This window comes from Epinephelus lanceolatus, chromosome 9 (genome assembly GCF_041903045.1).
Source record: "Epinephelus lanceolatus isolate andai-2023 chromosome 9, ASM4190304v1, whole genome shotgun sequence".
Lineage (NCBI taxonomy): Eukaryota > Metazoa > Chordata > Actinopteri > Perciformes > Serranidae > Epinephelus > Epinephelus lanceolatus.
Genome location: NC_135742.1, coordinates 24,442,677 through 24,466,899, shown reverse-complemented (window position 1 = coordinate 24,466,899; position 24,223 = coordinate 24,442,677). Strand labels below are relative to the sequence as shown.

General features: G+C 41.0%; 1 protein-coding gene across 4 annotated transcripts in view; it reads left to right on the top strand.

Annotated features, from left to right (window-relative positions):
- Positions 1–23,342, top strand: part of osbp2b (oxysterol binding protein 2b) — a 57,290-nt gene extending 33,948 nt beyond the window's left edge. For all 4 annotated transcript variants that reach the window (XM_033619394.2, XM_078170729.1, XM_078170727.1 and 1 more), the window contains 12 exons: positions 537–787; positions 6,712–6,910; positions 8,706–8,829; positions 9,563–9,629; positions 10,174–10,326; positions 10,413–10,658; positions 10,768–10,888; positions 11,559–11,662; positions 13,947–14,042; positions 14,379–14,563; positions 14,693–14,913; positions 16,449–23,342. In XM_033619394.2, the coding sequence (XP_033475285.1) occupies positions 537–787; positions 6,712–6,910; positions 8,706–8,829; positions 9,563–9,629; positions 10,174–10,326; positions 10,413–10,658; positions 10,768–10,888; positions 11,559–11,662; positions 13,947–14,042; positions 14,379–14,563; positions 14,693–14,913; positions 16,449–16,591 (1,910 nt within the window). In that variant the 3' untranslated portion in view covers positions 16,592–23,342. The remainder of the gene's footprint in view (positions 1–536; positions 788–6,711; positions 6,911–8,705; positions 8,830–9,562; positions 9,630–10,173; positions 10,327–10,412; positions 10,659–10,767; positions 10,889–11,558; positions 11,663–13,946; positions 14,043–14,378; positions 14,564–14,692; positions 14,914–16,448) is intronic.
- Positions 23,343–24,223: the final 881 nt, after the last annotated feature.

Genomic DNA, 24,223 nt, shown 5'->3' with positions numbered 1-24,223 from the left:
TGATTTCACTGGGCTGTTTATGGATCCTGGTCTTACCCTTGGTGTATTTCTGTCTTCTGTGCATGCGCTTGTGCTTGCAGTGTGCACATACATGTGTGTAAAGGAGGGCTGATGCTGCAACACTGTTCTCGTATGTTCTGTTTGAGCTCAAGTAACCTCTCTTTAGTGACATCATTGTGAGAAGGCAGCTGCTACTGCAAAGGCTCACGGGTATGGACAAGCTGTCTGTATTCAAACACCCTAAACACATACAGTTTATATTTACATTTGATAAGATACCAAGGATTTCTGCAGTCATTCAGTCAGTCTTATTTAGTATGTTGCTGTCTAATGGCGGGTGTCAGAGGAAACCATCTGTAAAATCAGACTAACAGCTTAATTAACATTAATTTTATCAGTATTGTACAGTTTAAAATAAAACTTTTCTACATTGTTTTTGTTAATGTTAAAGGTTTGTGATTGGTGTACTCACATGTCCCAAAAATCCCCTCTTGTTCAGGATGGTATATATGTGACCTCTGACCTCTCTCTTTCAGATGACTCGGGGGACGAGGAGCCTACGTCCCAGTCGGACCGCAGCGAGATTCAGGGCACCCTGAAGATACTTGTAAGCAAGCTCGATGACCTCAGCACATGTAACGACCTGATCGCAAAGCATGGGGCGGCCCTGCAGCGTTCCCTGAGTGAACTCGAGGGTCTGAAAATCCCCGTCGAGGGAGGGGAGAAGATCAAAGCAGTCAATGAGCGTGCCACCCTCTTCCGCATCACTTCCAATGCTATGATCAATGTAAGTAGCTGGGACAGACCACGTTACATGACGCAGTAGCAGTGAACGTGCTTGGGCATGACTAATGTGACACTAACACCAGTCATCTATAATACCCTGGTTGGTGAGTGACGAGAGACGAGAGATGAGATCACTTTACATTGTGACATTTTAAACGGGTCAGTGAGTTTCAGGCTTTAAGAAGCAGTTTCAGACTCTGACAGATCCTGTAAAAATTTTCAAGTTAAGGTTTAAAAATGACAATCAGAAACTAAGGCATGTGACACACCAAGCTGACTGTTGACTGTTGGTCGATATTGGGCTGTAGGTGAGTGTCTGTTGCCCTAGTTTGTGCAGTGTGTTGTGTCCCATGCCGTTAGCACTAGTTGACCATTAATTCAGACCCTCGAGTTCTGCACTGGAGATAGCGGAGCCTGTCGGTGAAATGTAAGTGAGAAATGTAAAACAAGCAGCTGATGTAAAGACGGAGAGATGCTGAAACAAACTTGGTATATTTTTCTAGCCACTGTGCTCAGTTCACAGTCATTTGTCTTGTTGTTCGCTAGCACATGGTAAATACAATGAAAACAGACTACTGCCACCTGCGGGTATGGAGAGTTGTTTCCTCTCATGCAGGCACAGAATATACATGCTAGTTGTCCACTGGCTGTAGTCTTTGTGATATGTTTTTGCTGAGAAACAGGCAATATAAGGTGACGCAAAAGTCGGCCTTTGTCACCACCAGTTCTTTGATGTTAGTTTAGTGTGTCAGGGTGGTAAGCTGGTAGAGGTGATGGTGGTTCCCTGTACCCACAGTTAAAGAAAATGTCAGCTTATTGTTAAGTACACCAACATCTACGCTGTCAAAATAGGTCAAGCAAAGTCAGTTGTATTTATAAAACCCTCAATCATACATTGACAATTTCGGCTTTATATTCCGTACAGGATACATGAAACTCCATCCTTTAATTTTAATTAATTGCAAAGTAAATACCTCCTGCCAAAAAAATGTAAAAAAAGAAAAGGACACTTCTGGAAGAGCCATAAAAAACCCACTCAAAATAACACCTTGCAGTTCAACTTGAACTTATCACATACACTTAAATCAACACAATAACAAACACCGCTTAGTTTTCAGCTACCACCGTGTGTTGGGTCCGATGACCAGCATATGCTCTACTGTATCTGGCCCCTGTCCATTCTCCTCAATGGTAAACAGCATTGGTTGTACAGTGTGTTAGTAGTGGACAAGAGTTCAGGGAGAGTCGAGGTCCTGAAGCAGTGATACTAGATGATAGTGAGTGGGGGTGGGGATGGGGGTGGGTGTGGGGGACAGGAATAGCCCCTGCTTCCCCCATTTAAACCCTCCACCCTCCCCTGCATGGTGAGAAATGTCAGAGACCTCTGGACTACAGTTAGACAGACAGACAGACAGACCTGCTCAAATGGAAACAGGACAATCATACGAGGTCTGTCTTTCTTCCTGCTCCTCTCTCTTCATGACTTTGATAGAGTCGGTTATTCTTTTGCCAGTTGGGTTATTTTTGTTGTAATGCACACTTGTCTGTCTGGCTGTTAGGTGTAAAATAATTTAGTCAGATTCAGTCGTGGTTAAACAGCATGTATTTTGACTTTAAGTTTTGAATTGAAAACAGCCAGAAGAAAATTATAAATCCTAATGCTGAAGTATGAGCTAATACAGCTTGTTAAGAGACTTGAGCTACAATGTTATGATAAAAAAAAAAAAAGCTAAATCTAGATTGAACTGAAATTATGTGAAAAGCCGTTGCTCAAAATGATGAGCCCTTTGTTTCTTGCTGTCATCCATTTTCTTTATTAATTGTAATGGGAAATTGAAAGTTACTGGACAAGCAATAAAATAGACCCTCTTGGATTGCCGAACTCATTAAAATGCCATTAGGTTTGCCAAGAATGTGCTCCTAATGAGAAGGAAGTGCTGCCACAAACTCTGTAGTGATTTTTGGTCTTGTAAATGGCTCCTTTCAAGCAGAAAGCACTGCAGGATTTGGATTTCTGCAGGCATGTTACCAGCCACTGTTCAAGCATTTACTTTTACTGCATGTAAAAAAGGGTTAAAGGAACGGTTCACCCTAAAATAAAAAAATGCCTATTTTTTCTCTTATCTGTAGTGCTATTTATAAGTCCAGATTGTTTTGGTGTGAGTTGCTGAGTGTTGGAGATATCAGCCATAGAGATGTCTCACTTCTCTTGAATATAATGGAACTTGATGTCACTTGACTTGTAGCGCTCAAAGCGCCCAATAAATTTGAAAAACTCAACAGCAATGACTCTCCAGAAATCATTACCTGGTTATGCAAGATAATCCACAGACCTTAGTGTGAGCTGTTTCCTGTCCTACATGAAACTGCTCACACTAAGGTCTGTGGATTATCTTGCATATCTCACGTACAAGAGGCTCGTGCTTGAGACAGCGTGAGATGTGAACATTAACAGCGACCTCCTTGGCTGAGGTGTAACATTAGCTAACTCAGTGGTGCTAGGTAGCAGTAGGAGATAGTTCATACATACAACATACAACTGCTAACAACACGGCCTGTGATTATCTTTTTTTTTTTTTTTTTAATTTATTTATTTGAAAGGGACAGTACACATTAATGAACATCAGTATGTGAGTACACGTGTAAATGTGTCGGAGTTAGCAAACCTGCTAATTTACATCCGTAGTCCCTTGGCAGGTAATAGACAGACAGACACATAGGAGGTAGACAAGAAAAAAAGAAGGAGTAATAATAATAACAGTACACAAGGAGTTCACATTAAAATACCCATTCATACATAGACATAAAGTGCGGTGTGGATTCTGTAAAGTGCCAGTTGTTAAAGTGCAAGTGCATGATAGTTAAATAGATCCACATGTGGTGGCCCACTCCTGCCGCTTAGAGTGGACCAAGACATCGGATACTTAGCAGCAGATGAAAAGTCCCATTCACAATTTAGGTACACAAAGATAATACATCACAGTGCAGTATAGTGCAGTGCATGCATACATACGTATATGTAGGCATGCACTGCACAACAACAATAACAACAACAAAGACAGTGCAAAGCATGGCGGACAGTCACAGAGCACGGCACATACGTATATGTATCGGGCTCTTGAGTGACTGGGTTATGTTATTTGGATAGACACATTGCTATTTAGTTTTTCAAATATATTTTTTTGGTACTTGGAGCACCACTAGCCAAGTGCCATGTAATTTATTATGTTCCAGAGAGGGCAGACATCTCAACAGCTGATATCTCCAACACTCGGCAACTCATGTCAATACATTCTAGACTGATAAATAACACTACTGGTAAGAGGACAGTATGTGGTTTTGGCCATAACGGCAAGACACCACTGCATGCTCTCTGTGATCTGACCCTGGCCCGAGGAGAGGGTTGCATTAGTTCATTTAGTGTTGTAACTTGTCACATCAGTCATTGAACTCAGACTCTTGCCTGTTTGTGTGTATGTGCATTTACACACCTACCAGTTTATGTTTGTATGATTTAATCACATGAAACTTAACTCAAGTTCATCGCACTCTCTACATCGTTTTTGATTTTAAAAAAACAACAACACTGATGTCTTTTGATGCCACTTCTTACTCACATGTCCCTTTAACACGCACATTCACTTTTCTTTAGCCTTTGTCAACCCTTCTTCCTCCCCAAACGGAAGTCACATGCAGTCTGCGTTTGCACCAGAGACTCAGCATAAAAAAGTGGAACTGTTATTTTTTAAGTGGGTGTTGAGTTTCATATCATGGTTGTGTCTGAGGAAGTGGACCACCACGTCACATGTACTTCTAACGTTTAAAATGAGGCTCAGACAATGATTTTCAGACACCACTCATTCAAGACCACTGGAGGTAGGAGTTTGATTGGAGGTTTATACTATCAGATATTTCGTGTTTTCCAGACATTGGAGTCATATTTTAAAACACATAAAGCCACAAACATGGTAAGAATGGATAATATTTCCATGCTATTGACATATAATTAACTTGCACCATTATCATACATATTATTTTGAAATGTTATATGTTGATGTTTGAAACCTCGGTACTTTTTAAAAAAATTAGCAACAAGATGGGCATAAACCATCTCCATTTATTGTTTTATCTGGCTTAACAAGTGAAAATTGTTTTTAATTGACTAGCTTTAACACACAGGATCATTCTACACTTGTCAATAATGGTGTGGTATCTTGACTTTTGGAATAATATCATAGATTAAGTTAGAAATTAGTGTTACTCGAGATCATGTCAAGCTAAATACATTTATAATAACTGCAACAAATATGCAAGGATCAGTGAACAGTCATAGTAGCTACATGTACAGCATTAAACATTGATGTTATTGCACTGTAATAGTTGTGCATGGTTTATCTTAAGTTGTAGTTTCAGCTCGCAGTTTGTATTAGTATTTTAGTATTTTATTAGTGTATTAGTATTTTTTCTGTTCCTGGTTTCCCCACTCTCTGTGTTGGCCAGGTATGTGGAAATGTCAGTTAGGATGTTTTGCAAGACAGCCAGTTAACTAATACGGTGATTACTGTATGTATATGATGTTAGAGTTAGATAAAGTTAAAGGATAAGTAATAATGATTATGGTAAAATGGTACAAAAAATAATAAGCTTTAATTTAGTTGCTTAGTAAGATTAAACTTGATACACCTATTGAATATATTTAGACATAGCCTGAGTGAGAGAGAGAGTGATATGCTGCTTTTGGACAAGGGCTGAAAAGGACTTTTTTTTATCAGACAGATAGGTATCCTGCTGTCTGGAAGCAAATCAAGGAAGGAGTCAGGTGTTAGTGCATCCTTTTTTTCTCTCGCTGCTGCCTCAAAGTGATATTGCACTCCCACCAGCCAGAGAACACAGATTATTGGAGTGACACATTCATCCCTTCGGCTCGCTGCCTGCAGCCACAACTAAATGGTCCAAGTTAACTCTCAACAGCTCCTCTGACGGTGGGACCAGAGAGACCTTTGCTGCAAATACTGAGAGCACCATATGAAATCATGTGCTATTTCGCTGTTGTGCGAAGAACAACGACGAGCCCCCACAGAATGCTACAAAAATGCTCGACTGCGATCAAATAGTTTCTAAATGATTTATCAGAAACCCCCCTCTGAGGCCCACTCTGTCACGTGACATTTCATCATGCATGTTGTCAGCTGTGCAGTGTTATTTGGATTCACTGACCTTTGAGCACACTACGAGGCAGCGCTGTCAGACAAATGCTGACATGTAATATGTATTTGATCTGAAGTAACCTCTCGGTAAAAGCAAGGCAGCAACAATGATCCCCCTGCTGGACTCAAATATAGTCTGCTTTGCAATCAGAGTTTTAACCTCTAGCTCATCACTCACTGAGGTTTCCTGTGTTTACACTGCACTCCGAGGCACATTTGACGCAGCAGGCAGACCCAGTAAATGCCCTGCAGACAGCTCATTAACATATTGATGACTGCTTGAAACAATGGTGATAAATAACCTTGATTACAGTGATTGTTACTAATGTCTTTTTCCATCCCAGTGTTCTCTCTAATTTTATTGTAAGCTTTCAAGAAAAAATATATCCTAATATTTTTATTAGTATAGAATTATCTGTTGACTCAAATAAGGGTAGAATCTTTCCTGAAGGTTTTATGATTTTAATGTTTTTAAGAGGGTGTAACTCAGACTTGAAGAGGAACCAAAGGAGCCACTCTATTTTGAAAATCCCCATTAAATCCAAAAAGCTGAGCGTTTAGTCATACTGTAGCAGGTGGAAAGTAAGTTGTACCTCATTGAGAATGATGAACAGCAGATTTTTGTAGCAGATGTAAATCCATTTTCAGACTGTTTATTATGGAAATTAAATTTTAAGTGCTGTCTGTTTGTTTATGTTCTTGTTTGTGTGTCCCCCAGGCATGTCGAGACTTCTTGGACCTAGCAGAGACTCACAGCAGGAGATGGCAGCGGGCGCTGCAGTATGAGCGAGAGCAGCGTACCCACCTAGAGGAGACCATTGAGCAGCTAGCCAAGCAGCATAACAGCCTGGAGCGAGCGTGGAGAGAAGCACCCACGCTTGTTTCCACCACACCCAGTGCCCCAACCGCCAACAAGGGTGAGACTGACTATGTGTCTGTGTGTTACTTACTCCTGTGGGCTTCAGTGTGGACCTGACTGTACCAACTAAAAGCCATTTGTGACCTCAGGCTCAGTATTACAGACACTTCTCATGTGGAGGAAGGGTTTTGTAACTTATGTCAGAAGGTTTGGATTATCAGTGATTTAGAGATGGTAATTAGTTTCACCAGAAACTGAAGGTCGTGTGGTCTCTTCTGTCAGTCTGTCCCTCTATTTGTTTATTCTCTTGTTCGTTTGCCCATAACCAACATCTTTAAAACAAATTACCAAGCAGTTACAACATTTGCTGTGCACATCCATCCTCCAAGAGGAAGAAACCTATTGATTCTAGTGACCCCATGACTTAACCTTCAGTGTCAGACTGCCCTCCCCAGAAAAATGACAGCACTAATCAATACCAAAACAGGAAGTGGTGTGACTTTCTTATAGCACAGCAACACTGCACAGCTCTGTCATTTTAACTTACAGAAGTTAAGTTACAGAAGAAAGACATGGTCAATGGATAGGCATACAAGCATTTGTTTTTAAAGCTGTTGAATGGGGTGCCCATGGTTTAGGATTTAAAGAGGAACTACCTAAATTAAAAATTCCAATATGTTATTTCTCTGACTTAGAAAAGTTTAATCAATATTTGTGAACATGAGCTGCTCTCGCTCAAAGTCAAAAACCAGAGGATTAAGTCTAAAACTTTTGATGTCATCAAGTATGAAGTCTGGGGCTGCTCCACAGACTTTTGTTTTATTATTTAGAATATTTGTTTTCTTTCTCATACCCAAATGACCTTTATTCTATAAGTGTTCTCAGCTGTGAAACAGAAAATGTACCCATATACCCAGATCATTCCCCAGGGTGCTCTCAGTGTCATCTAGGACATCTTTCCCAATTCATTGTGAAGCAGTTCCAGACTTTATACTTGATGACATCAGATATTTGAGTTATAGCACTCTAGTGTTTGAATTTTGGAGAGTGTTGTTCGTGTTACTACTATTTTTGAACTGTCTGAGATCGTAGGATCAACATGTGTGAATTTTGAAAATGGGCATAGGTTGTCTTCAAGATGCTGTCCATAAACCCTAACATCCCCAGTTTGTGTCTCCTGTCATCTCTCTCTGCTGTCTGTCTTTAATGCCCCCCAAAATACCAAAAAAGCGAAACCTAACCCCCAAACAAAACCATAGAGTTCGAGTTCCTTCTCCTACCAACAGTCAACTTTGGTTTCCTTTAAACTTGAAGGTTATCTTTTCTTAACAGTAAACAAGTTGTTTAAGTTGCCTACTGCTTCTGGTCTGGCGCCTGGTCGCTACCTTTTTACAAAGCCCCGACCTGACCTGAGTGCCGTTGGGCTACATGCCCATATATGCCCTGAGCACAGCAAAGTAGTATTAAATAGAGAATATGATGAAAACCTGTTATGTAACAAAAACAAAAAAAACAGTACTTTTTGTTCATACTGGCGGTTGTTTAATAATTGAAGGTCATAGTTTACCATTATTTTTAGTAGAATCACTTTTCATTAGAAGTACTGTGATTATTGAATGTTAGATACTGAATATTAGAAGCACACCCTGAGGAGCTCACATCATTCAGAGTAGTTAACCAGCAGGAACATTGCCAATTTTACTAAGCTGATTATTCCTTGATTAATCGCCATGGGTATGTGATTATACGCTGCTCTTTCCTGAACTCTGTAGAATACAAACTCACCACCATGTGATGGCTCTGCTGTTTTGGATGCTGTTTGCATTTACTCATAAGTATATATGTCCTGACAGGAGGGAGTGAGAGGCTGCACAAAGAAGAAGCGAGTGATGAAGATGAAGATACTGAGTACTTTGATGCCATGGAGGATTCCCCTGCATTTATCACAGTGACTGCCACTGAGAACACACAGCACAGGTCAGTCACACACAGGGATCCTTTTTGTTTTCTAAATTTACCCAAACAACAGGACAGTTGAAAGACAGATATAGAGATTGAGTTTTAATATTTAGTCTGCACATGTACAATCACTCTGTGGATACTCTAATTTGTCATAATAGTGAATTTGACTCTGGCTGACAGCTGAACAAGCGTCCGATGATGGCTCATGATGGGCCAATTAACCTACACACACAAATTACAGAGCAGTGTGCCCTTCACTCTTGGATTTTGTTAGATGAGCTGACTCTGAGTGATACAGAAAAAAATGACACAAGACTCTCATCCCTGTCTGCTCTCCTGCAGCAAAATAAACCAATTTCTGTTTCTGCTTTTGCTCTCTCAGTACATTTTTATGGCGTATTTGTTTGCTGCATCGCGTCAGTCTCTTGCAGGCAACTGTACTTCTTTCTGCAGAGCTTGTGCTTTCTTTCTTTACTTTTTAAAAAATGTCTCGAGTACCTTTAGTGTTCTTTTTCTCATCATTGTTATGGCTCATCTCTAGCAACATATCCCTCAACTCCAGTAGCCCCATTAAGAATGATGGTAACGGTTACACAGCATTCATCTATAATACCCACCAATCTGTTTACTCCCTTGTGTGTATTGTGTTTTGTTGTGTGTGTGCGAGTGGCAAAATAGAAAGAGAGGGACATTGAGTGTGTTTATATGTCCACTGCTCGTTGTAGAAAAGCTGTTCATTTTCTTCCAGGCGATCCCAGAGTAATTTGAGTGGAGCGAGCGGAGGTCAGCCCAGTGACTGGAACCAGGACGACCATGTAAGTGACTGTTGTCCTAACTAGTCTGACTAATAGGACTGACATTTGTGGACACTGCTGAATTTTGTAATCTTAATACAGATTAATGTGTGCCGCTGGAAAGATCACAGCTCATTGATTTATTTATATAACCGTCTTCACTTGCTGTGCTCACAGTCCCACTATCCTACCCTGCAGTCATCCCATGCTCACGCACACACACACGCAGCCTTTATCAATGTGTGTCATGCAGTGTCGCTGTCACCCCTGTGGTGCCAAAGATACACAGCTATTTCATTCCACTAAATGTTAATTACCAGTCAAACATCTGCACTTCTCTCCCCTCAACTCTCCCTTGCTTCTTTGTCTCTCTATCACACATCTGCCTCCTCTGTTCCCTCTCCTCCTGTCTCTCACTCGCTCTGTCATTCTGTCTGCACAGGGTGATGTGCTGCCAAGCTGTCCGTGAAGCTGAAACTATTTCTCAAAATTGAATATTCTCTCCACACAAAGTTAAAAGACAACCATCTCATCCTCCAACCTTTCCCTTTCCACCTAATCCCAGATGTCTCCCAGCTGTAATGATGTGTCAGGGAAGGAGCTGCAGCCCCGCAGACAGAGGCGGACTCGTGTCCCAGACAAGCCCAACTACTCTCTCAATTTGTGGAGCATCATGAAGAACTGCATCGGCAAGGAGCTCTCCAAAATTCCCATGCCTGTGAGTGTATGAGTCATGGCTTTCCTTCTAGCTGACTGGTTGACATAAATGTGTGCGTGTCATGACGTCTTGATCCGCCCATTCAGGTAAACTTCAACGAGCCCCTGTCGATGCTGCAGCGTCTCACCGAGGACCTGGAGTATCATGAGCTTCTGGACAAGGCGGCGCGCTGTGACTCCTCCCTGGAGCAGATGTGCCTGGTCGCTGCCTTCTCTGTCTCATCCTACTCCACCACGGTGCACCGTACAGCCAAGCCCTTCAACCCCCTCTTAGGCGAGACTTATGAGCTTGACCGGCGGGAGGAGTTTGGCTACCGCTCGCTTTGTGAGCAGGTAACATGGACACAGGGAGTTTTTGCTTACACACTCACTGATGTGCATAAGGTACACAGGGTCAGCCCGTGCTTATATGAATATACTTAACCTTTATCTTTCTCCTAAGGTGAGCCATCACCCCCCTGCAGCTGCACATCATGTGATTTCCCAGCGAGGCTGGACCCTGTGGCAGGAAATCACCATCGCCAGCAAGTTCCGTGGCAAATACCTCTCTATAATGCCTCTGGGTAAGATATTTCATATTCAGTGGGGAAGCAAACAAACTATATGAGTACAAAAAGGTTCAATCATGCAAATTTAACAACCACACCAGCAGAGTTTACTCAAGAAGGACTCCACACCCCACTGGAGAATAGTAGACGACTGCGCTGCCTCCGCACAGCCTAAAGCCAAAAGAAAGGGTGTGAGAATGAATTAGGAGAGGTTTATGACCCTTTTGACACATACATAAAGTATAGGTATAAAGGGAGCTCTTTATTGCACCGGGACAGCAGAGAGCAGGGGTCTGTTGGCTCAGATAAATGAAAGATTTGATAGATGTAGGTCCAGCCAAGAGTTGCAGTGGTATTTATCTGACTTCTCTCCCTTCCCATGATACGCCTGCTGTGAGGTGCCATGTTGAGAAAAAAAATCTTAAGTGGAAAGCTTTTTGTGTTCAAATTCATGTTATCAATCTTCCAGGGTTAGGTCTGCGTACAGGGGATTACATGTGCTAGATGATATGTTTTTCAGCTGCTGCAGGTAGAACTGACCATTATGACAATCATGAAAGGGAAACCTACAATCAAACACTTACACACAACACAATCTAACACATCACTTTCAGGTCTGTGATTGAAGATTACTTACAGAGCAGCTGTGATGTTTCTTTCCTCTTTCCTCCCTGTCCCTCCCCAGGTGCCATTCACCTGCACTTTCACGCCAGCGGGAACCACTACGTGTGGAGAAAGGTCACCTCCACGGTGCACAACATCATTGTGGGCAAGCTGTGGATTGACCAGGTCTGTTTGTGAACACCTCTCTTCGACAGCTTCAAACCCACAGCCCTGCCCTAGGGCCTCTGACCCTCCAGAGTAGCCTGTTTTCCTCTGCCGTGTAGTAGTGTGTGGTACAGACCAGCAGAGCAGAGCACTGTGAAGAAGGGAATCAAAGCCTTACAGCACATGGATAAGGAGCTTCACAATCTCTAGGGATTTATCTTCAGCTTTGATCTCTAATAACACCCTAAAATAACAGATTCTTCTTTCTGTGAGATGGCCCAGTTATGTGAGGGGGAGGGGTGGGCTTCACATCTGCATGTCTGTCTGTCTGTCTGTACAGAATGGTGTCGCCTTGTTGAGAAAAAGAATTCTTGTTTTTTCCCCACTTTTTTTTTTCCTTTTTCCAGTTGTGTTGTGTGTCGTCTCAATTTGTGTGTGTGTGTGTAACCTTGAAAGAAGGCCTAAAGATCAGAACATCAGAGGCACATTGGTATGTGGAATAATTAGACATCTTGGCCACACACTACTACAGGAATATCAGCTCTGACTTATTTAACGAAAGCATAATAAGTAAATAATATTGAATAGTTTGCAAATATCCAACATTTCCTGGATGTTCATGGCTTTTCTTTGGCAGTGTTCATGCTGATGTATGTAATCAAAGGTGTGGAGCTTTGTGTACATTCAGCATTTGGCACCAAAACACTATAAATATAAGATTGTAATTCCTACCTTATGAAAAACTTGCAAAGCATTTTTTATAATGAAATCCTCGTTGTTTACATAATGTGATTACCTTGGATTGTGGTCTTCTTTTGGGATCCTGCTTGGGATACATTGTACTGTAGCCTCAAAAGTGTCAAAATACACAAAGAAATAAGCTGTTGTTTTGGCTGTCGGCATATTTAGTTTAAGACACTACTCTTGCAAAAACAAAACCACCTCTGCGCTGATACAAATTCCTCTCTTCAGCTCATGCACCAAGAAAAAAGTTTCACTAATATTCACACTTTTTATTTCTTTGCTTTCTCCATACAATACTTTTGCCTTGTCCTAACGCCCCCATGCATCACTGTGCCACTCTGCTGCCCTCTGGTGCAGAACGGGGTCAGCCAAATAACTCCACAGCAAGCTAGAGAAACTATTCAGCTCTTTCCTTCTCTACTGCCAGCTAGTGCAACAGCAGACAGTGCTGTCAGGAGCACAGCAAGTGAGGCCAGAAAGGTTGATCTGTACAGCCTGGGCATATTATCATTGAACTAGGATTACAGCATGTGACAGCATGAGATTTTAATGTTATGGCTGTTGGATACCACAAACGAAAAGAACGTGTGTCACAGGTTAAAGCTGGAGTGCAAAACTTTAACATGTAAATGGACGTCTGCTACATTCAAGCCATTGTCAAGTGAGTTCACACAATGCTGACTCAGCCGATTGCCACCAGGGAAAGCTTTGTTTATTTTACAGTACACTAGAGTTTTAGTGTTGGTAGTTTGTGGCGACTTTCCCACGCGGGTGCACAAGAAGTGATGCATTTAATATCACCCAGCTAAAGGGGGGGAAGATTCATGTATTGATTTTACATTAGATTTGTTTTGTTTTCTTTGTCTTTCTCTGCTTTTAATTTTCTTTCCTCAATGCTTTATTTGTATGTGTGTGATTCTGTTTTTTCTTCTGATACTGTGTATGTTAATACTTTGAAATAAATGTTAAAAAAAAAGGAAGGGTGGAGACAGAGACAAGTAGTATGGTGTAAGCTGTGGCGTAAAATCCTAAGAAACATCCAGGAAAAGTTCTTGAATGTATGCACCGGATAAAAAAGAGGAAGGACTGATGTAAAAAAAAAAAAAAAAAAAAAAAAAGAGCGGTCCATGGGGCGGGGGAGATGATGCAAGCTCACCTGTACATGTTGTAATGCATCAACAGTGTTTATATTATTACTCTTACTGTCAGAGGAGGGAGACAAACGTTCTGCACTCCAGCTTTAAGTATGAAAATTAAAAGGTATGGCCCTCAGGAGTGGCCAGAAATGTTTATCACGCCACCCCCAGTGCAGGCATCCACTCAAACAATATGAACACCTGCTCATTAAAATATTGCTCTATAGCACCACTAGTTGTCAAAAACTCCACATTGTTACTTTGAAGCACCTGAAACTTGGTTTAAAAAAGTATTTCTCTTCAACATCAGATTGGGTTGAGATTAGTATATGGTCAGGATACGTGTCTGTCTCTGCTGTAAACAGCGCTGATATACTATCATTCTCTCTGTGTTTGTCTCTCTCACTATGTCTGTGTTTGTACAGTCGGGGGACATTGAGATTGTGAATCACAGGACCAAGGAGACCTGCCAACTCAAGTTCTCTCCCTACAGTTATTTCTCCAGGGACATTCCTCGGAAGGTAAATGCCTCCTTCATGCTTATGTGCCCGACCTTGGCATGACGTCATATGATGAGGGGTTAATATGTGCGATGCTGCCTCCTGCTGGACAGTACCCACATATATATTAGTACATACTGTACAGTAGTGTGATATAGAAGAAGTTCACGGTATGAGGTCACATTGCAGTGAGGTAACCTCCTTTGGAGTCATACCAGTTATCTAAAAATGGGGCACGATGCTGCCTGCATTGGTAGTGACTGATTTGGGACTGAGCATCTAAGTGCTTAACATTAGGAGGAAAGGACATGGAGCTTTGTTTTCCTTATTCTTATTTTTCTCTATTGTTATTTCCAGGTGACTGGTGTGGTGGCAGACAGTGGAGGCCAGGCTCACTACATCCTCTCTGGTACATGGGATGATAAAATTGAGAGTGCCAAGATCGTTCAGAGCAGCCGAGGGGGCAGTGGATCAGAGGGCAAGCAGAAGACGGTCTATCAGACATTGTCGCCCAAACTGCTGTGGAAGAAATACCCTCTCCCGTACGTCTCATCAGCCTCATGAGGCAGAACATTGCAATATATGAGTAGTTGCTGCAATGCTGAGCCAGTATCATTGATTATACAGCATTACACTGTGTGACTCCTGTCAATGTCCTCTCGCTCTCTCAGGGAGAATGCTGAGAACATGTACTACTTCTCAGCACTGGCACTGACCCTGAACGAGCAGGAGGATGGAGTGGGACTGACCGACAGTCGTTTGAGACCCGACCAGAGGCTGATGGAGGAGGGGCGATGGGACGAGGCAAACTCAGAGAAACAGAGGCTAGAGGAGAAACAAAGAGCTGTGAGAAGGAGGAGGGAAGCGGAGGCCTCAGATGCTCTGGATGAAGGTACGAAAAGGAGAACATGAAGTGTGTTGTGTGTAAGAGGTGCTGAGTAAATGACAGAGACAAGCAGGGATCATAAAGAAAGCCTTCCTGTAGTAAAACTGCCAGTTATTTTCTGCTTTGACAATGTTAGGTAACAATTGGAGCACAAAGTAGTACAAAAAATAAGCAGCAGATTTAGAAAATGATTATTAAAAAAGCTAAACGTAAAGGTGATGTTCATAAACACAAGGATAGAAGTTAACCTAAGGAACATTTCGGTTAAAAAAATCACCCAATCACAGAGCTGAAATTCTGTCAGGTAAGGATTATGCTTTAGAGCAGGCAGTGTTGGGAAGTTAATGGTTGCATGTAACAACGCTACATAATTAAATTACAATTACTGTGACAATCAGCCAAGACCGCCCTCAAACAAAAGCATTACACAAAATGATAAGTACGTAGTAGCTGTTAAGTTATAAAAAGGATTTCTTACATTAGTTCGGGTAATTTCTTAAGATCTCCAATCTTAATGGCTAGCATTTAAGTAGTAGTACTCATCCCAGTATGTACAACAGTTTCTGCAGGTCAGCAGCACTTAACACAAAAGATCACGTGTAATAGTAGCCGGCCTGAACTTTACAGAGAACTCAGCAGAGACGGTTCATCCTGGTGGCATTCCTGTGTGTGTGTGTTGTGCGTAGGCTAGGTTTGTATTCGATGTACCCATGACTTGTCTTTCTTTTCCTCCCTCTATTGGTGGTCAGAGTGTGATTATGACTCTGGTGAGTGGGGGTTGCCCTGTGCCCCTCTGTTGTGCATCACTCCCACACACACACGCTCACACACCCCTCATCCTCCGTGTGTCCTCTGTGTGGTCTGCCTCTGTGTGGGAACTGCATGATACCCCCCTTTCATGTCAACTCCTCCAGAAAACGACCCAGGAAAAATGACGATTTTTTCCTGCAATACATGTGACATTTTCATTTAGAGATAATATGTTACATGAAATAACAGATACAGCTCCAAAGTATTCTGAATATACGGTGAAGCCACATTTGCAAGTCATTAATTTGCACTGCATCGTCATCCTCTAATGCTGGTGGGCACTTTTCTGGTACAACAATAAACTTTATGCTTTGTTCATCTGAGTTAAATTGACACTATATTTTTACAAAGAGAACAGTAACATGAACTGATTGCTGAGCTGCAATTCCTTTCTCTTTTGAGTGTGTTTCTGTATTGAGTACACAGATTGATTATACAGTTCAGGTACTTCCAAAAGTGTGATTATAATTTTCCCCTTCACTGTGAACGATCAAGGTTTTTGCATCGCACACATTGAGCTCATTTGATGCTTTTGAGTTCACCGTTACACGAGCACGACTCACATTTGGAGCTATTCCAAATTTAGTGCACAGCGATTGATTCCTTCCACAGTACTTGCATATGTATGAAGGCAAATTGATCACTCAGTGAATTGCTTGCAAGTGTGGCTTCTCCACTAGAGCGCGATTTAACTGATGCCAACTGAGTAACACCTGCACTTCCTCCCACAGGCAAAGAATACGAAGGCTACCAGCCGTTGTGGTTTCACCAGAGGAGGGACTCAGTCACTGGAGAGACAAACTTTGTGTACAAGGGAGGTTACTGGGAGTCAAAGGAGAGGCAGGACTGGAGCATGTGTCCTGACATCTTCTAACCCCGGAGCTCAGCCTGGATCACTCCTAACCTCATTGGACAGGGATCTGCTCTGCCTCCGGTCCTTCAGCAATGCGGCATAGCTGGCTTATGAGCACCATGTGGACCTCTAGTGAGCATGAGAATGTGTATGTTTCACACACTCTCAGATTACCTCCAAATGTACACTCTCAATCTGTTTTTACTATGGGGGAAAAGAAGCGAGAGTCTTTGACACTATACTGAAACAGCAGTGAGATAATGTGTGGATGTGAGGTGGTGTTGGTTAGTGCTAACACCGCCACAATAAAGGCACCTGCACACTCCTGAAATCAGGTGCTCCATAAATCTTACTCACAATGCACTTTTCTGCGTTCACCCCATTTAAGAGTTTTTACCGATTGGACTGAAACCCACATCAATGCAGCTCACGATTATCTGACAACTAACAGGAAGAAAATCATCCACAGGCAAATAGAAACACACCCGTATTGAATAAAAATATTGGGATTGTACGTTTCTGCAAACCACAAATACGTTACATTTGTACACCATTATGTCGTGGACATGTTGAAACTTTATGTTCCAACAGTGCTGTGGTTAACATGTGATTATCATAGACTGTATATAAAGATGAACAAGGACTCACCATTTACTCCCACTGTACAAAAATAGAGCCAAAATATCCCATGTACGGCCACTGCTGTGTTGTGCTGGTGACATCATTTGGAGCCAGAGTCTGCACCTGTCCAACCAGTCGTGAGCCACGCCATTGATCGCAAGCACTCCGATTGGCTCACATAGCTGTCAATCATGACGTCAAATCTCTTTTTTATAGCATCAAATAACAAATTTAAACCAAACTTAATCGAGAAAAAAACACTTGCACATACATCAGTGTGATGAGAACTACCTTAAATGATAGAAAACATCATCACAAGTTTGGCTCATGTCCCACCTGCTTACATGGAAGGGGCAGGGTTTATGACCTGTACTGCAGCCAGCCACCAGCGGGCAATTGAGATGTTTTGGCTTCATTTTTTGGGAGCTGTCATGCCATCTGCCTTTATTATACAGTTTATGGTTGTTTTGTTTAGCCACAAAAACCACTTGGATATGGTTAGGGTACGATCATGTGTAGCTACTGGAAATGCCAAGATATCTAGTTAAAAACATTCCCTTTTGTTGTTTACTGGTCTCGAACAGTGGTCTGCAGCTTGGAAGCTGTCTCGCCTAAGTGTCACTATCCCCTCCACCTCGCAATGACAAAGTCAGCTTATACACATGTAATCAGAAACACTGAGATGATACATATAAAAACAAATGGACCACATATCTGTGGTTTGCAGAAACAAACAGTGCCAATATTTTATTCTGGCAACTGGGTTGTGGATAGACATGTCAGTATTTTCAGGGGTTACAAGAAAAGTGTCCTCATCCTCCGTTTTATTCAGCACAATTGAGATTATGCCAGACCTACATTATGAATCTTAAATCAGTTCCCCCCTTTTTCTTCACAGGAATTATTTCAAGTGCTCATTATTTTTTCTATTAGATTTTTTTATCAATTATGCAGACCCAAAGTGGTTGAGATTAATTCAATAAATGAGACATTCTGAAGCAAAAACATTTCTATAAACAACTACAGGCAACATAACCAAGACTGTGTTGAACAATCCAATAGATTTTATATATTAAGCACCTTATAACGAATGAAATGTTATTTCATGCTGCTTATTTTTTGTTTATATCAATTCACTTTTATTTAAGTCTGCAGTTTTATTACTATTAATATACATTATTATTGTATTTTATTTTGCCTACACAGAGTCAGAGTCAGGTAGAGTCAGGTATGTGAAAAAGGAAAGTATTCTTTCTGATTGAGCTAACAGGCAAAGAGGCGTGATGAAGTCAAACAGCTGGTGAAAAATTACATTGTGAAACAAAAACTGCAGGAAAGAAATATAACTGGCCCTCAATTAATTCTCTCATCATGACAATAAGCAGCAGGAAATAACAATTCATAATCTCGAGCTGTGTTTTAAAAATGTATTTTAGTTTATTTATTTGCACAAATAATATACACAATAGAAGTAATTTCAGTGTTGGAAAGAAGGGAAGCCTGAATGGCTTTTTTCGCAAGTCCTTCCCTATTTAAAATTAATTCAAAAACTGAATTGTTACTTGTCAAAACAAAACAAAGTAAGCAACAAACAAGGAACACATAGTTTGAAAATAATGTCACACAGTGTCATGTATTGGATTATTTCACAATTTTATGGTTATATTATCCATTTTGTCTGTTTATACTTACATGATTATTAACTGCATAATGTCTTAATTATTTATTCACACTTGTGGTCTCCATAACAAACCATTAATATTTGATTGGGCAAATAATTCCTCTCTTATACAGCCGAGGCTGGTTTGTCAGAACTGAAGATATATGCAGCTGTGCAGAAATATATTTTATTTGGTGTGAATGTTTGGAGTATCTCTCCAGATGACGCAGTCTGTTAAGTGATCAATTAGACTAGAGTCCATGTAGAGATAATATGACTGCTTATTTATTATGCTCATTTCATATTTTCAACATGAATTGCCTCTATGCTTCGATGCATTTTAGTCATCTAAACATGCTTCAGACATCTCCCATTTGTGATTCTGATTAGTAAGATTCTGCCGTAGCGAGTCCTTTAGTTGTAACAGTGCAGTTTCAGCAGTAACACACCGAACATCCATATCACTCTAATCTCCATCAACTGAATAAGCACTTTTCACTGTGGTAGATCATAGGTTAGTACATATCTCTGTGTTGATGTTGAGAAAGTTTCACTCTGTACACGTACTTGACCTTGTCCTCTGGTGCTCTCCCATAGCAACACATACCGTATCCTTGGTGACCATTTTCAGCGACATCATTCTCAGTGATCATACAGAGTATTAAGTCTGCCCCAAAGCACTGAGACATGCAGCGATCACCACCCAGAACATACAGGAACATATTGGTTTTCACTAGTTCCACAGCCGCCATCAGTCACTGGTTTGTAGCTCAGATGTTTCCAGGAGGAGGACTACAGTGTGTGTGACTGGAGCGGTTTCTCTGAGGAGTCCGGAGTGGCCTCAACTGACAGGAGGTCAAAGGTTATAGAAGCAGACAGGGCTGGTTCCTGTAGCATACCTCTGAGCAGTCAGCCACAGACGACCCCCCCAGCTGCCGCTCCAGCCTCATCGCAACTCAAATGTAGTCCTTTCACTCAGTGTTTGTGGACATGCTGATCTGGGATCAGCTCATGAAGGTATCCCTCAGTCTTTTGCCTTTAATTGACTGAACAAGGGAAAGAGTCCCCCGACCTGTGCACTACACGTCTACGGAGACAAGAGTTTTGAAGTTAGTATTTTTTTGTAATTATTGTTAGGAATGTAGAATTTAAGGCTGGAGGTATTGTATCTACCATCTGGTCTCTTTGTGTGAATATTTTGTGATAAAAGAATGATATTGTAAAATGAAGAATAATTATACTAACCTGAGTATTAAGTTATCTGTACAGTACAGTTCAAATCTGAAAACAAATTGACTGAATGGGCCTGAAGGATTTGCTGTAATTTTATCTTTTAATCCAGATTGATTCTGCAAAGATGGATGTTAGCTCTGAGGCACCCTCAATTTGGCTGCAGATTTCTTGTTTTATATTCCCAAAAAACTGTTCTAACACACTGAAAATATTTTTTATAGAGTCCTTAATACTAGCACATTAGTAACCGTGGTTCAGTGATGATTTCATAGATCAACACATCTAGGAGTTCCTCTGATGTGCGGGCTATAAAGATGTATAAAATGCACTGGAAAATACATGAATTCACATAGAATAGAAGATGATCTGGTAAAATATAAAATGTGAGACGCTTTATTTGTGAATTAATGATTTGTTAATGAAATGAATGATGATTGATGCTTTTTTTTGCACAAAATATGCTTCTTTTATCCATTTACATCAAAGGTTTTAATGTTTTTTTGATTTGTGGTGGTCCTGAGCACAGTTTGATCCAGAATGACATGCTGAAAGAATAATTCAACACTTCTGGAAATACACTTATTGACATTTGTTTTGTTTTATTTTGTGTTTTTTGTGCCAAAAGTTAGATGAGAGGACTGATACTTCTCTCAGTCTTCACATGTAACTTTTGGCAAAAAAGCAAATAAGCGTATTTCCCAAAATGTCTTACTATTCCTCTAATTTCTCTGATTACCAGAGGTGTGGACTCGAGTCACCTGACTTGGATTTCAGAAGGACTCGAGTCACATGACTTCAATTCGAGAAGGACTTGAGTCACAAATTTGATGGCTTTAGACCCCACCTGACAAAATCAAACAAGGCTTGCAAATGACTTGTGACTTCACTTGGACTTGAGCCTTTTGACTTGAAACTACTTAACACTTGTTAAAGTGCACCATGAATCAATTAATTTCCCTTCATTTTCTGAATCAACTAACATTAACTCTGTTCATTCCCAGTAAGATGACACCTAATTCACAAGATCCACTTTATAGAAACCGATCCAACAGCATCCAATCAAGTTGCGGAGGAATGAGAATTATGAGGAACTAGCGTTATGTGACTGAGCACCAGTTCGTAAAAGGAAAAAATGATACCAAAGATAATGTTCATGTACAAAAACTATGCGGTGGATAACAAAAAAAAAATGAATTTCAATATGCAAAATGTGCGGGTTGAAAATTACAGAGAGAGATGCAACAACTTTCAACAAATTACAAATTTTGAAAAGCATTCACGATACTTATAACATATTATCACTTTGTTGTTAAAATTACATTACATTTGGTATAAAGAGCATTATGATTTGTTTAGGAATTGAGACTTGCCTGTTTTGACTTGAGACTTGCCTGACTTGATTTGGGATTTGCCTGTCCTGATTTGAGACTTGACTCAGGACTTGCCTGTCTTGACTCGAGACATGCCTGCCTTGACTTGGGACTTGCCTGTCTTGACTTGGGACTTTAAATGGGACTTGCCTGTCTTGATTTGGGCCTTGACTTTTGACTTGCTTGTCTTGATTTGAGCCTTGTCTTGAGTTGACACTTGCTTGTCTTGACTCAGGCCTTGACTTTGGACTTCCCTGTCTTGACTTGGGACTTGACTCTGGATTAGGTTGTCTTGACTTTTTACTCAACTCGGGACTTGCTTGTCTTGATTCGGGCCTTGATTTGGAACTTGCCTGTCTTGACTTGCGCTTTGACTCTGGACTTGATTGTCTTGACTTGAGACTCAGCTTGGAACTTATTTGTCTTGACTCGGGCCTTGACCCAGGACTTGCCTGTCTTGACTTGAGACTTGCCTGTCTTGACTTGAGACTTGTGTTGGAACTTGCCCATCTTGACTTGAGACTTGTCTTGGGACTTGCCCATCTTGACTTGAGACTCAACATGGGACTTGCCTGTCTTGATTCGGGCCTTGACTTAGGACTTGACTCTTGACTTGAGTGCGAAGACTTGAAACTTACTGTGACTTGCCAAACACTGACTTGGTCCCACCTCTGCTAATTACACTTCCTCACACAGACATCTTTGAGTGCGTACAAAGATACGAGCTGTTGATGTGTTCACTTAAACTCATATCACGTGTGTCACATGTCACGACAGACACTGTTGCAGCAACATATTTCTTTTATGTTATCTAGCAAACTGTACAGTAAACTCTATATCATCATACACAGTCGTGACATCACTGCTGAACGGCGGTGAAGAAATTGTACAAACGGAAATTTAGTCTGTGATTTCCTTTCTCAGCGATCGATTTGAAGACTTTACTAGAGATTAATATATTATGTTTAGATTTTATATTTGAGAATACGTGTTATATTTTGAATGATAACAGAGAGCTCATCATACGTTTTAATCAGTGCATTTCCAAATAACGTGACCTCAGTACTTGATGGTGACTTGCCTACTGAAGGTGGCCCAGCAAGGGCGTGTACGGTACTGGACAGCTGTAGCAATATTGCAGTGAGGTGTGGCTGTGTTAGCTGGTGGCTGTCGGCCTCATGCAGAAAGGGAATAACCAACCAAAGTGTGTGTGGAGAGCGTACTGTAGACTCAAACAACCTCTTCATCTGCCTTCCCTATCTCAGAGGGTCTCATGTAAACCCACTCTCATTAGTTCTCTCATTTCATCTTAACTCACTATGGTGTGATTTTTCTTTTTTAGCTTTGATTTTTAAGCTTTTCTGTTCTGACTTCTACCTTCTCATGGGTGCCATTATTGTTACGTTGGTGTTTTCATACTGTTTGTATGCATAATGAGCTTGGTGTGTGTGCACGCAGCACACACCTCCTCCTCATTCGATGCTGCTCAGTTTGAGGCAGACGTTAACTAATGATATTGGGGAGAGTTTTTTTGCCTTGTCTAAACTGAACCCTGCTTCTCCTCGGACTGTGACTCACGGCTTTGTTGTGAGACGATGATGACGTTAACAATCTGTGCGATGATGAAGGTTAATAGACACATCACAACAGCGGCCTGGTAGAGGAGGTCAAAGGTGACTGACCTGCCTTGACTATTACTCTTACTCCCCAAATACACGCAGGTGTATTCAGGTGTGATTGTGGATTCAACTGAGGTTTTGCTTCTTTTTTTTCTTTTTTTTTTTTAAATTGTGTATTTTCTCCCTTTATTTATACTTGTATAACATTGTCTTTAAATGACAAAGACACAATAATGAAAAAAAGAAGATAATAAAGTTGTTATTGTTGACACTTGGATATCTGTCTGCTTTATTTTCTCTTTCTGCAATCAACGGAACTACTTTTTTTTTTTTTTTTCGATTCAACTACACCTGCTAACCATACTGCCACACAGAAGGAAGTGTGCATCTACAGCTCGCTCACCTAGCACCACTGAGCTCTCTAACATTACTGCTTAAGGCCTTTGCACACTGAGTCCCTTTTTTTCTGATGCGTTTTTTAATCCGTCATACAAAAGAAATTGTTACGTACAGAAACCTTGCACACTTATTATGATGTGTTTTATTGTTTTATTCGCTGTGAAAATTTTCAATATGTGACAAAAAGAATAGATGCATTTCCTCCCTTGCCTCTCTCCACTGGGGTTGCCTATCTAGCGAGCCCGGTCTTTCTCTGAAGTGGTCGAAATCTGGCGCTTGGGTATTGACTTGCAGCATCAGAAACCAACAAAAAACGGTTGGCACGATATGTGGTTTGTTGCCGTTATAGTTTAAAGACACCCAGTGGTGTCAGGGGAAACACAGCAGGACAAGAATGAAAGTTAAGGCGGTGAAACTCTGAGCGGGGTGGCTGGTAGGCGCGTGACCTGAGAGAGCGGTGTTCGCATCCCGTCAAAAAAAATGCAGAAAATCGATCCCGTTTCAAAAAGTTAAATGACAGACGAAAGTTTCGGAGTCAGTGTGCAAATGCGATTGACACAACATAAAGTCATATTTATTTTTAGATGTGTGACAATTTAGGATGAAAAAAATTGACTCAGTGTGCAATGGCCTTTAGACGAGGAGGACGCCATTAGTCTATGAGTAGATGCACACTTCCTTCTGCACAGTGATACAATTGGTGAGTGTAGTTCAGTAGAAAAAAATTAGTTCCTAAATGAAACTGCTCACA